A 14,668-nucleotide genomic window follows, 5' to 3' on the forward strand; every position below is an offset into this window, starting at 1 on the left:
AAGAGAAATAAATAGGCTGCTAATAAAACCAGGGTTTCCTAACAACTAGTGGCACCTCCAGACTTTTCCAATATTAGGCTTAACTATTCCCATATAGCTCAATCAGCTTCATGGTAACAGATATTGGTTGCCCTCAAATACTTCAGTTCTGAAATCACGGTCCTAGTCTGCTAGATAAAAGGTCATAAATGTGTTGGTACCTGAAATAATGTAGTCCGTTACTCATTTTGTGAATTCAATTTTAACAATTGCCCAGAGTTAGTTAGGTAGTATGAGTGATGCTGGTGGTCCTTTGCTAAGAATATCAACATGTGGTCTAATTAATGTGGTTCATACTTAGGTTCACCACGAAGTCCTACTGCATTGCCATAAGAGCAAAAAGGCTCCTAGTGTAAATAAAAATCAGACCCTTTGAGTTAAAAAGGGAGCTGCGTAAGAACAATTTAGTTGCTTTCCATCAGACTTTACAGATGTAAGAATTTAAGCCTGCTTTTAAACTGGAGATATTGAGTGGGGAGGGGCTGCATGCTTTCAGTATGGATAGAAACTTGTCTGAGAACTCAGCTAGTTAGGCTGGGGAAAAAAACCTGATGTTTAATGGAAGTGGAAAATGTTTCTCAAGAAAGTCAAGGATTAAACCCAAACAAAGGGTTCAAAATCCTATTAAAAAAAATTCTTACGCACATCTGCTGATAGATAACATACTGACCTACATCAATTTCCCCACTTGAACATCTTTTGTTCTTCCTCTGTCGTACAAGTAATAATTATAGCAAAAATGGTTAGGAAAGTATGCAATATTATATAACTGTATTCCATGAGCAAAACTACATTAAGGGGACATGATTATCCTGTCTTAGAAACCAGGAAATATAAACCTAAAAGATAAATGGGAAGCATTAAGTCTGCCTCTTGATGAATATAAATTGTAATGCTGCTTTCTTTTTTTAGCTGTCTCTGATCATAACCTTTTCCCAATATAACATTATAGATATATTTTTGCATCACCTGGGTTTTGTGAGAAGTTAAGTACAGGCAATCCGAGCTATACTCAAGATTCAGATAAAACATAAACCTAAAAGCTGAATCATTGGCAGAAAAAATGGGAAATACACAACTGAAAAGTAATAGTAGAAAACATGAGAAGCAAAAAAAAAAAAGCAGGTAAGTGGAAAGGATGACATGATCACGACAGGGCTTGCATGCATGCACAAACATTCACACACAAGCACATACATGCACACAACACTCAAAGGGAAGATATCTGCAGGCACTGATGTGTGCTGGGTTGTTGAAAAGCTTTTCAGTTTTCAGCCACCACCTGCTCTTCTCTTTCACCTACTTCAGGTATTTCTACTGAAATAACCTGCGAGTTATGCCGCAAACATTCAAAATGACCTACGAATCCACAACTTATAAACGTGTGCAAGTTCACCTCAGAGTCATCTCCGCAGTCATGTCTGCTGATTTTATACAGGTTATCTGAGGGTATGGGTTCAGACAGATTTTAAGTACCGGTTACTTTTATAAAGGGTCATGCATTGTGAAATTACAATAATGTTCTTCTTTCCCCAAATCTTCCTACCATCCTCCCTTCTTCCCAGGACTAAGGAAAGCAGACAAGAAAACAAAAGGAAGATATTTCAAGAATTTTTTCTCTTTTCTTTCTCAATTTCTTTTTCTCTTTTACACTGGCTGCTGGAAAATCCTTGGTTACTGAAAATCCAATCAGGACTAAAGTCGATGGCATCTCTCAGCTCCAGTAGAGATGAAACTTCATTGCAGGATTGCGCACAGAGAGGTTCAGTGCAGGCTCCAGATCTGGCTCTGGCAAGTTTTACCACCTCTTTCTTTCCCTCTGTGTGTCTGGCTGTTTGTCTGGCTGCTGCTCTGAGGTAAAGAAATACTCCCAGTGCTTGAGACAGCCACATTAGGGAATACTAGCTGCTGAAATTTGCTGAAAGATGCTGAGTGAGAGACTTAAGTTCATACCTCGGCTTGTATTCAGATACAAGCGATATGGATATGCGGATACGAGAAGAGGACTTGTAGTTATTTCCCTGTTTTCCTCCCACTATGTCAGCTTTCCAGCTGGCCACAGGGAATGCAGCACCCTTTAGCTTAGGAATACACGATTCCAATAAAACTTGTGCTTCATTTGTTTAAGACCCACTGAATAGACAGGAAGATCTCTATTACTTCAGTGGATCTTGCTTTCAGATTACCATGATCTACACCAATAGACTTAAAAACTGTAGCCACACCTTTTTAAGCATCTCTCCCTGCAGATTAAGCTTCCTTTTCCCTTTTCATCTGGCAGCATGTCTGACACCCAGCAGCAAATACTGTTACACAAAACACCATCTTCAAGAAATAAGATGAGCCTCTGACATCCTAATGTTGTTTTAGAAATCACTGATCTCTTACAAACATCAGAGATATTTTAAAGATAAACCCATAAGCTGGTAATTCTGCTGTATTTACCAAGTTTTCCGGGTGTCCTATTTTCATATCATCACAGAGCTACCACAAGAGTTTTACAAAACAAGTTACTTCACTGTCCCAGCTCCATCTGCTTATTTTGCCTTGTTCATTGTAAGCTCTTGAAGAGTCATTTGGGATTTTATTCATTGCTTTGAATAGGCAGTGAGTTAATGTTTTTCCCTGCACACCTTTTAAAATTCATTCAGCTTCTTTGGAAGGCTTATCCACACAAGCAGTTGTCTCTCAGCTAATACTTGCATTCCTTCCTCAACATGAACCATTTCTTCTTTATTCTAATCTAATGACCATGGCTTAGTATGCTAATTTTCCTGGATGGACAGGTCAGTCAGAAACCTGGCCACTGCGCTCCTCAGCATGGCTAATAGTTGCTCATAAATCCTCTGCTTTGTCTCATCAGCCAATAGGAATTAATAGCAGATTAAAGACTATGACAACAACTTTCATTTGGAATTTCTAACCCTTTCAGAAAACATTAATTCTTAGCATATACCTGAGAGGTAACACATTGCCACCCACATCTGAGATGAAACATAAAGATGTCCAACAGCGGTGCTATATAAAAAAGCTGGACAAGACATGAAAAAAAGCTAAACTAATTTGAAATTACAGGTACTAAATGGATCATAATTACCCAAATTAGAATCTGAACAAGTAGAATTCAAGCATTAACTCAGCTAGTCTTGAAAAAGCATCAGTATGATTTTAATAACCACCAGAACACAGGCTTCTTATCTTGATGAAAATGCAATGACCTCCCAGCCACACTGGACGGGAAATTACTTCCTGGTTCATGGAGCCCAACAGATACAGCAATTGGTACATCTCATCCCCACTGATTCAGATTTCTTAGCTAATTAACACCATTGCTGCTTCAAAAGTCTTCTACCTCAGTTGCAATTCTACACAAAACCATGTGGCTGTCATCCACACTCAAAATATCCTCTCTCTTCCTATATTGTTGTATAAACACACAAAGAACTTCCTCAACTCATGAGCACCGGAGGATATCAAAGGTCCTGAAAATGTTTGCTTATACCTTCAACAATAATCTCAATTTGTATTAAAAATTGTGTGAGAGAAGATGCAGATCAGAATCATGCATCACCTGATATACATGCTTTTAAAGCACCTTAGAAGAACTTGAGTAAAAGGAAACATGGTGAAGCTATAAGCAATACTAACTGGTACACAGATGGGAAATCAAGAGCTTCTTATCTCCACCTCCACTAATCCTGCAACATGGGAGAAGACAACAAAATTGAACAACAGTAAATTCAAATTGAGGAAAGCAAGGATTTTTTTCTTGCAAGGCCTAATTAAAGGGAAAAATTTGTTACCGTGGGGACACAGAAAACGTACAATCGATAAGCACAAAATTATTTCCCTGCTGCAATGACTTGCAGTCATCAAGGACCCCACTTGCAACAGGGACACAAGTTTTTCCAACAGCTAGCCCCCTATGCCTATCCAGTGCACACCGAGAAAGGGCAACTGGTGAAAACGTTCTGGCTAGTAAAAAGTCATGATGTGGATAAGCAGTCCTGGAAACATATTGGAGCACAGAGAACCTAACCCTGGCCCTTTCCTCTTTATGCCTCATCAGGCAGTACTGCAGACATACCCAATTTGACCTAGAGGATTTCATACCCATGCACTGCAGGATTCTTGTAGCTTCCACGGTCCTGGGTGTTGGACTAGCTGGATATTGAAGAGGATTCACCCTGGCAGCACTCCTGTTCCTTTTTTTCCTTATTGAAAAGTGTATTTTTTTTTAAATCAAGATTGTGCCAAGCATAAACGGTGCTTTAACTAAATAATAGTCAAGCACACACAAAAAATGGCTAGAACACAACATTCTCTTTTTTTAATCCATTAGCAGGCCTCTAGAGCACCCAGAGAGACTTAGGTCAGTGTACAAAATTGGCAATAACAAATCAAACTGATAAATGCAGGGGGGAAGGGCAGAAATAATCTGTTTTGTAAAGCAACATCAAAGCAAATCTTTTTGCAACTTCTGAACTGATGCATGCTGGAAAGGTGTGTCATGTAGCCTAAACCACCTCTAGTAATTTATCTGGTGTTCACCCACAATTAGATTCATGCCCTATCGCAGCAGGTAACCCCTAGAAGGGAGGAAGCAGGAGGTGCTTTATTCAGAAGTCTATCACCTTCACCTCCGAAGTGCACTCCACAGGTCTAAATCCTTTCTTCCTCCTACAACAAAACTAAAGTATCTACCCTTAGACCCACTGTATAATTTCAGGAACTGCACTGTTTTTCAGGAATCTGACCAGATGCAGGAGGGAATATGTAAGAACGTAAAAGGCCAAAGCATAGACGATTATACTAGTGCAATGTGCTGAACAGTCGCTGATCTTTCCATAATTTACTAAACTACAGAAGGGAGTAATATGATGTGCAGACTATTAGTATGGCTATTATGTGACCGTAACAAGAGACATTCAGAAAGCAAGTGGCTGGGAAACACCAGACATGTATTGAACCCATTAACAAATAAATGGCTTGTGTAATGATCTTCTTGGTGTTGCTGAAATAAAATCACTCCAGTTCCCATCTGTCATGCTTTTTATTTCTTCGCTTCAACTCTGCTGCACTGCAAGTCTGCTAATTAAACCACTCTAAATCTACATTTAGAAGTTCATATAGGATCAGATGCCCAAATTTGACCCAAGTGTTTTCTTTGAAACAACGTGTGCAAAGAAACTAGGGCACCTAGGGCAAAATTGGTGCAACTGATCTGCAAAGTGAAGAGTAAGCTGTGGCCAACAATACCTAGGGGTGGCTCAGCAGCTCCAGAATTAGCATTGCTTAATTGGAGTCCATGAGAGGGCAAGAAGTTGACAACATTTTAATAGGACACGTGCAAATGGTAGCCTTAACCCCGCTTTTTGTTCCGTCCCTACTCTGCTTTTCTGACTGCACAAGTGCACATTCAGGCTAGCACAGTAGGAAAAAGTCTGATGGATGAACACTTAAAGAATTATTTTGCTTAATAATTTAACAGATGCCAGCTTTTTCTTATGTCATCTCTTCCCTGTTTAAATCCATTGCAGCTATGCCTACAGCAGCGCATTGTGTGTGAAGCTACCAGGCGCTTAAGCATGCCTGCACCGGTAAAAGAGGACTAAAGACAACAATGTCAGGACCTCCACAACTTCCACTTCAGATCACTCGCGTTCCACTCTTCAGCGCACTGAACAGGACACGCGCCCCAGTCATCCTGCCTGTATAGGCACACAGCCTTTCTCTGCCTCAAGTGTCTGGTACTCTTCCAGGGATACATTTGATATATAGGACTAGTTCTTTCATGCTCTGGTGTATTACCTGGATTCACCACAGGATGCAAAAGGGCTTTCAATGCATCAGCAATACGTGCAGAGTCGCTGCTTGACACAGCGCTCTGTGTCGATCGTTTCAAAGTGGCATGGCCAGCATGCTGAACATCCTCCTCGGTGACATGTACCACGTTGGAAAGAAGTGCTGTGCTGAGCTGTGGTGACCTGCTGCCCTGCATCGCACTCGCACCACACAGGTAGCTCTTCTCCCTTCTCTCCTAGATGTGCAGTCCTTGAAGATGTGTGTAAAATATGCAGGCGATTTAGTGCAGAAAAAGAGTATTTTGGGTGCATTTCTTGCGTAAAGTCTTTTCCAATCTGTTCTGATTTTTGGCACCAATTTTAGGTGCTTGTATTCGAAATTCCTTATGATGACCAAATACATTACACCTCTGTCTTTCATACAGACGGATCAGGAAATTATGAAGACTGCAAAATTAAGTAACATTTATATATGCAAACAGCTGTGTGTTAGAAAGCAGAGACATTCCTCCTGGGTTGGAACAATAAAAAAGAACATACCATGTTGAGAGTTATGGGCTGCTGCTCAGAAAATCAATGCTGATGTTCACAAAGAAAATTGTTTGCACCTCTCCTGCTCAATTTGTGCTTGTTAGATAATAAATTCTGAGCACTTACCTCTCGTAAGTGGTGTAAATCTATGAACGGGTGGTGATAGGAGTTTGAACCACACCAAGCTGAAAAAGTCAATATCAAGATAGGGAAAAAAGCCACCAGGCGCACAGAACTGGATCATTTGTCACTTCAGCTATTGACATATCTGAAATCTGTCATAATGAAAATGCTGCTTGAAGTGACTCTACATGCTAGTTCTATTCTGTTTTGAAAGATTCTGCCAATTTGGAAGAAAATCATTAAGTGTTTCCAGTAAAGTCAGCAGGGGGATTCAGCACAAGCTCCGCACCTTTACTGAATCAGGCCTGTAAAGGCCAGTGTTATTGGACTGCACTCAGAAGAGGCCTTTCTGCAAATGAGTTTTCTTAATATTTAAAGAAAATCTCTTGCCAACCATCCCGATTTAAAATGTGAGTAGAGGAAATAAAAGGAAGGAAAAGGTTATTATTTATAACACAGTGACTATAGTTATGCTGCAGTCAGAGACCAATTACACCCTGGTTGCGCCTTCCGACTCTACTAATTCATATAAATGGAGTGCTTGTTACATGACAGGGTAATTGCAGTGTAAATACAATAGTCTTTATGTATCTGGATACTGAAAAAAGCGCCTGTGTTACTGAGGTGGCAATAAGAAATAATTTGGACATGTCATTAACCTTCAAATTCTTTGAATCAGTGCTAATTAGGATATAGAAAAGCATAACCAAAAATGTAATTACACTGAACTAAGTGCTCAACTGTGCAACTATTAGAAGGCTGCTCATGTGAGTAAGTATGCTTGAACATAACTGAGTATCGCCAAATCAGGCTGTAAAACACTACCATGCTTTTATAATGAAGCAAAACAGAAGTGAAAAAATGAATTAATGGCATTTTTCACCTGTAACAAATGTGCTGAGGGTTGTTCTCACACTAAAAATAATATCCTTGTATTTTGTAGCTAGGGGGGGTCAAATTCTGCCAGAAAACCCACCCTTCCCTCCGAATGTGTGTTAGCTGTAGCTCGTGTAATGGCTAGTGTATCCGTTCAGCGCAGGAGCCCAATCTTAGATTAAGGTTTTAGGTAATACTACAATATAAAGCGTTGAAAACAACAGACTATTAATGAAAACCTTTCTGTATTACTCCTAATCCTTTCCTTGCTCTCTTTTTTAACTTCACCTCTTTAGAACGTTTCAAAACAAGCGTACAATGAGTACACACAAGACTTCGTAACATGAAAGTGCTAATGTTTCCTATGCACATAGTAAAATCTTTGCCAATTCCCTACTAAGAGGTACTACTACACTTCTTTCTTCCACCTCTGATGAGCTTACTGTCAAGCCATTACACCACCTTAACTCCAGACATCATAACGTTCTTTTGTACACAAGAGACCAAACTGCTCCTTGCATGCTTACAGAAAACCAATGACATACAGAACTTTCTGTTAAAATGCTGAAGCAACTCCCCAGTCAATGTAATAGTTTCTTTAAATTCAAAGACTTAAGTTCTCATGTTATACCACTTCATGATGCTAGCCTGCACCGGTGGCAACGTATGAGCACATAAGGCAGGCAGGATGGGGGCAGCATTGCTGCTACTGTGAAAGAAATAACGCATCAGGAGAAAACAAAAAATGGGCAGATATTTCCGATAGATCAGGAGCCTACACAGATCACCCTCCTCCCACAGTTTATGGATCAGCTACTTTTTTTCAGAATTATTCACCTCAAATGGTTAATCAGCGGAATCCACTGTCTTTCAGGAATTGTTTCTTAGAGTATACATTTTCTGTTAGATACCCTTTTACATTGGAAAGGGACTGTACCCTGGCAGAGAGCACTTTGTATTTGACTGCTGGAGCCTACACTTTCTTCCAGCTGAGTGAATATTTCCAGTCATTTCCCCTGCTCATTTTGCCTCTACTTTTTCATTCCTGAATGACTCCATCTCCTTTGCAGGTAATAGGAGGAGACATATACAGGGATGGGTAGAATAGTAGAATATAGGTGGTACTAACAATGCTACTCCTTACCTTGCATTCAATGGCATCTGCAAGTGGGGGGAGCTCTGGCTACTTCTCATCTCAAGATAAGGAAAGGGGATTCTCTTGCTTACTCCTGACAAATACCCAGTCACCTAAGCACACCCGTAGCTTTCAGAGAAGGGCTGCTTCCCTCCCTGGAAGTGCTGAGCCTTTCAAGGTACATCACTTACACTTGTTAAAGATGTACCTGGCTTGCATTCTTTACCATGATTAATTGCAGCAGCCTGATACTATCTCTTCTATAAACTTTTTTTTTTTTAACCTCAATTGCTAACAGTGCAGAAGCCACTAGAAATTTCTGCTCCCTCTTTATCCTCTGTTTCTTGAAGTATAATTATTCTTACACTCTCAAAATCAGACTGTTAGATTTATTACATAGCGATGCCCCAGAAACACAGACAATTTTAAAACTCACCTATCACAGAATAAGACATGAAGTGAAAAAGAACACACAGCTGAGATTTTTAAATCCAGCCTTCGGAAAGAATGAGATACAGCTGCTTGTACATGCAGGCTCTCATAAAATTCCGGCTTGCAGCACATACATGGAAATGAAGCAGAATGCTTCCTTATCAAAAACTCCTCGGCAGCCCACGCTCTGACGTGACAACACGTAATGCAAATATTTACAGCAGGAAGTCCTCAGGAATGATCAGTCACCAACAAATGGCAGCAGCTTATCAAGCAGTAATTCCTGCTGTGGGAAACCCAGCTGAGGCAGCATTTCCACATAAACAGAACGCAGAGAAGATCTCTTTCAATAATTAGCTCCAATTTACATAGCTTTCCCCACGATGCTAAGTGTATTTGACAAGTGCCATTATGATCTATGAGACAGGAACTGTGGCATGAAAGCTCCAGAGGTTCAATCAGCTGTGGTTCTTTGCATCTAATACACAGTGAGTGAATGCTCCCAATTTAGTGAAGACATTTGTCCTGAGGCTAAAACATTGATTCTCCACTTACTGTCTTTTAATTGTGATGTATCCAATTTATCTTTTTAGGCTATAAACTCTTAGGGGAAACGGTTCTTCCATTCTGTATGCTGTTCTCATGCCAGCTTTATTTTACTGCAAAAGAGCCACGCTCAGGTTAAATCATTCTCACACCAGCAAGATAACACTTTCCTAATGCTAGAATTAATTGGTGTAACTTGTATTGTTTTTCTACAACAATGTCTGATGTAAAGATGAATTAGTGCTGACAACATTATGAATAAATGAGGAGTAACAAATAGAGGAACATTCCAGATGTTGTAAAAATGTTCTTTTCTACTGAGAAAACTGTTTGCTCATCCATACCATGGTAATGCTTATGCTTTAGTAGTATAAACTACTGTGCATAAGCAACGCTGCTTTCAGGATGCCACTAGTCCAGAAAAAAGAAAAGCCAGCCAGGATGTTCTTTTTTTCCAGAATTGCAGGTGCTTCATTTTACTGCTGTTACCCCCAGGCCTATCCACTGCCTCAAATTCACATTTTTGCTCCTGCCATACATGAATTGGCCAAAGTGCACAGCCCTTCGTTCCCAGATATTCAAGCTTGACAATTCATAGGCAATAAAATGTGACAGGAATTTTCACTGACAAACGAACTGCAGGGCAACCTAATCAGCAGGCCAGGCAGCTCTAATAACTGGGTTACAGCGTAAGAAGATAAACTCAAATGGAGCAGAACATTCATAATACAAGAAACACGAGATGCTACTCAGCCTAAAGCACCACTGGTGCTATACAAAGACATCCAACTAACACAGCAACTTTTTCCCCCTTTGGAAGCAGGATTCCTTTTAACTGCCAGTTAAAGACGGTCTCAGCAGCGCATGAACAAGAATGACAACCGCTTACAGCCCCCAGCATGACTACTTCCAGCTTCTTTTCCCTTTTCAATTGCAGCAAACTGCAGTCAGACAGACAATGAAGGGGTTTTTTTTGTTGTTGTTTTTTTAAACTGTGGTGTTAGGATACTGCTGGTTATCGGTGTTTGCAGGTCTCGTTGACAGACAGGATGGGACACGCACCGAGCAGCCAATATGCCAGCTGCTGCCCCTGCCACGGGAGGTGCCACACGCCCAGAGGCTCAGGAAGAATCCGCTTGGGTGGCTCTGGCATCAGCTGCAGATGAGTATGCGCTAACAGTGAAAACACTGTCCCCAGAAGGTCACCTGTCCCCAAAGGACACCTGCTCCTGATCTTTTTCCCAAGCTGTGCCAAATGAAAAGGTTTGCTTGTGTCAAATACACAAAGCCTCATACCCTCCGTCTCCCTACTGATAACCTAACTTCAGGGTGAATTTGTGATGCCGTAACTACAATGGTAAAATTCCTTTTGGTTCAAGGCAACCAGTCATTTTCAAAAAATTTCAGTCCCTATACCCATAGCAGTTCCCCTATTGAGATTTCCTCCCTGCAAAGCTATTATTTTTAACACACTAAGATCCTACAGCTGCTGCTAAAACTCCTACTGACTGCAAAAGAGGGTAAATTTCCAAGCACAGACCACAGGATTCCCTCCTCCAGCAGAAAGGACGTGCAAGAACCTCAGGATCTGAAGAAGGTTCCTTCTAAGCAGAGCTCCTCTCTCCACCCAGGCCACAGCGGTCGGAGGACTATTGCGTTCGCTGGTACTGTGAGAAATGGCATGCCTGGGACCCTGGGGCAATGCTCTGAATCACTGGAGCAATGAAAACAACCGAGGAGTTCGATGCATCCAATTCAATCACGGAGGGCCCTGTGTGTCAGAGTCTAGGACAAGAAGTCTCAGGGCCCTCAGATGAGCTATAGGCATGGCGCTAGACTGTCATGGCCCTTAACTGATCACACAGAGGAATAAGAGAAAATAAAACAATCTATTGCTTCCCTGCTCAGCCGTGCTCAGATTACAATTCAAGACAGAAAAAAGAGATGGGGCTGCCCACTCAGGATACTTCACTCTGGAGCCGCTGCAAAGGGATGGGGAGGGACCTGGCAAGATGGATAAGTAAAGCCGTGCATTTACTCTCTGGCTGATGATGGATGAGCACAGCAAAGTACAAACCAGAATATCTGCTGCTTCTTTTCGACAAGAATTTTCTGATCATTGTTCCAAGCCATTATTTCGAAAAAAATATGTTTTAAAATAGATATAGCAGTTTATTTTGGGATTTCTTTAACACTTTTTCCCTCTCTCCTTCCACTTAAAAAAGAAAAAGCCTGGAATTCACCATTAGTGAAATTAGTCAAATCGTAGTCAAAAGGTGAGTACCTATATGTGTTTGCAGTTCTAAGGAGAATGTCTAAACTTTGCATGGCATTACCCGTGCCCCAGCAGGAGCCAGAGCAGAGGCACACAGGAAAAGGCTAGACCTGGGAAAATCCCTTGTTATCCCCTTTCCCATCTGTGCAGTGAGGGTAACACCACTTTCCAACAGTGCAGGATGCTGTGAAACATTCAACAACTTCAGTAGTAAAGGTTGGACATGTACTGCAGAGAGGAGATGGAAAAAGCCATCCGATGGTTTCAGCTAGGACTGGAGTTTGGAGGATCATACTTAGCTGAAAGCCTTCACATAGGCAAGAACCAGCCCATTATTTTTCTCTAAACTCTGAAGGATTTTTCACATCTTAACCATTTTTTTCCTCTTGCACTCATACAGGGGTGTCCATCCAGGTTCATATTGCATAAATTTCGTTGCTATTCCTTTGCTTTTGTTGTGTTCACTGCTTAGGATTTGCCTTACAATGCACCAAATATTTATGTCATGCAGCAAACAATGAAGAGAAGACAACAGAAAAACCAATGCTGCACCTACAACACTGCTGGCCTCTCTGGTCTGCAAAAGAAACTTGCAAGACCACACAGACTACTCCGTAACCTAGAAAGGCCAGAAAAATCACATGATGTGAAGAGAATGCTATTTCCAAGAACACTGGTTTGGCCCTCAAACTGAAAACTGTTATCTGATACCACTTTTTATCATATTTTATTTTTCAGTTATGTACAGTATATTCAGCTGAAGGTCATAATAGGTGTTTCTTTTTCTCATCTGATCTCTACGAAGACTATGAGTACTGCACAAAGAGGACCTTCTTTTAAACATGAGTCCTGCTCAGCTGAAAGTGAATGGCTGCTTATATATATAAAGGCCTCAACTAAAGGACTTGGAGAGATTACATATTTGCATATTACAAAGGCACAGGTCTTCATACATTCTTCTATTAACTTAAAAAATACTACTGCTACTTAATAATGATAGAGTAGACCTCCACCCTAGACCTGAAAAATTTGCTTAATTGGTTCAAACGCAGGTCTAAGACCTGGATGTGAATTGTGAAAAAAAAAATTATTCTAATCTCTCAGCCTACTGGTATTTATTGCCTTGGTTGGCTGGCTTACCTTTCAGAGGAGACTGGGACTAAATCAATGACAGATTGTCCCCCCCAAATTGATGATAACTAGGAAATGAACAGCAAGTCCTGAGTCAACAAGACACCACTCACTACAGGCTAAAAAGAACTTTTCAGCATCCCACAAAATGAAGATATCCAAGGCCACATCATAATGTTCCTCTGGAGACAACTGAAGGAAACTCTCCAGGCTTCACTGTGAGCATGTGAGAAAGGCCTATTAAGACATGAATGCTGTTTATTCCTAAAAGACACAACATCACCCCCTACTCAACATCCAGTTTGCAGCTATTATGTGCATCAAAACAAAGCAAAGAAAAACCACCAAAAGTCTCTACATGCATTAAGGGTGGGGGAAAAAAAAAATCCTTCCTGGTGCAATCAGACACAATCAACACACAGCATGTGAGACTTTTCAGTGTTTTTAGAAGTATCAACTTGGGACTGTTAAAAAACAAAACAGAACAAAAACAAACAAAAACCCTCCAACCCCCAAACTTTCAAAATTTAAGCTTCAGTGATGTCCACTGAAACCTACATACACCCACAGGTAAGACAGACCTTTCCTGAACCCATCTTCCAGATTAAACAACATCTGAGCTAGTCTTTTTCTAACGCTGGTTGGACTAAAGCTCCTCAACTCATGCAACCTCTGCCAAAATGAGCCTGGCAGGCAATGAAACTGCCAGCAAGGCCAGACAAGCTCTGGAGGTCAGCAAGTCTCCCTGCAGGCTTCTAAAAAATATTTCACTCTCAAGGTGACCAAATTTTCCAAAAGCATACAAGATATTTAGCTTTTCAGAGCCATCTGAGCCACCAAGCTTGCTAAGCTGCAGCAAATCAAAATTGCTGTCAATGAAGCCTCAATCTATCAAAAATGATCCTTGGTATTTTGCTGGATTGGGACCTGAATGCCCAATTCTTACCACTAATGGGAGTGTGTCACAGTTCCTGGAACTCGGAGGCACTGTCATGAAAATGCTCATGCCTTGATTTTGAAAAAAGCACCTTAAAATAGGAAAATTGTCCTTTATTGTATTTACAGCCCAAGAATCCCAAATCCTCTAGAGGTATCACCCAAGTCTCGCAACACCCAGCAGAGAGAAGATAACTTTACAGAACGGGATACAGCTAGGAGATGGGACTTACCCCAGATCAGAGAAGTTATTTGTGACAGACTGAAAGCTGAATTTACATTCCCTTGGTGTACAAACCCACATCTTCACTGAAAGACTACCCATTTCTCTGTACCACAGTGCACTGAAGAGCAAATATTATGTTCAGTTTTCATATAAAAGTATATAAAGCCATCAGGGAAAGCAAGGCATAGCACAGTGACAGCAGGGAACAAACATATAAAAAAATAAAACGCCAGCGTAACTTACGGGAGCCGCATTGTTTTTCACTGTGACACTCGGAGTTGTGGCTCGTAGTGCCCCGCTCACACCATGGTAGTATTTGAAGCAGATCTTTGTTTCAGCTAAAAAAAGAGAATTATTTTAGATTAGAAGAACTGCCAGGGAGAAGCTGCACGATTGGTTGCAGCTCACAGGCACAAGGCTGGCAAGCCGTTAAACTGTGAGTGGTTTGTCCCAGGTTGGGTGGCACCTCAGGATACCTCCTGCCTCTGATCTTCCCCTTTGCCAGAGTGAAATTTAGAGTTTGGTTCCTGCAACTTAAAACAGTTAAAACCCCAACTTCTTCTGAGCAGCAGTTACGACAGACAGACCTTAGAGTACCTGATCAGCGTCCTTTA

General features: G+C 41.0%; 1 protein-coding gene across 1 annotated transcript in view; it reads right to left on the reverse strand.

Moving 5' to 3' along the window:
- Window positions 1-14,668, reverse strand: part of HECW1 (HECT, C2 and WW domain containing E3 ubiquitin protein ligase 1) — a 190,265-nt gene that overhangs the window by 124,025 nt on the left and 51,572 nt on the right. Inside the window, exon 3 of the mRNA XM_075142949.1 lies at window positions 14,298-14,392. Coding sequence (XP_074999050.1) covers window positions 14,298-14,392 — 95 coding nt within the window. The remainder of the gene's footprint in view (window positions 1-14,297; window positions 14,393-14,668) is intronic.

This window comes from Calonectris borealis, chromosome 2, assembly GCF_964195595.1.
Source record: "Calonectris borealis chromosome 2, bCalBor7.hap1.2, whole genome shotgun sequence".
NCBI lineage: Eukaryota > Metazoa > Chordata > Aves > Procellariiformes > Procellariidae > Calonectris > Calonectris borealis.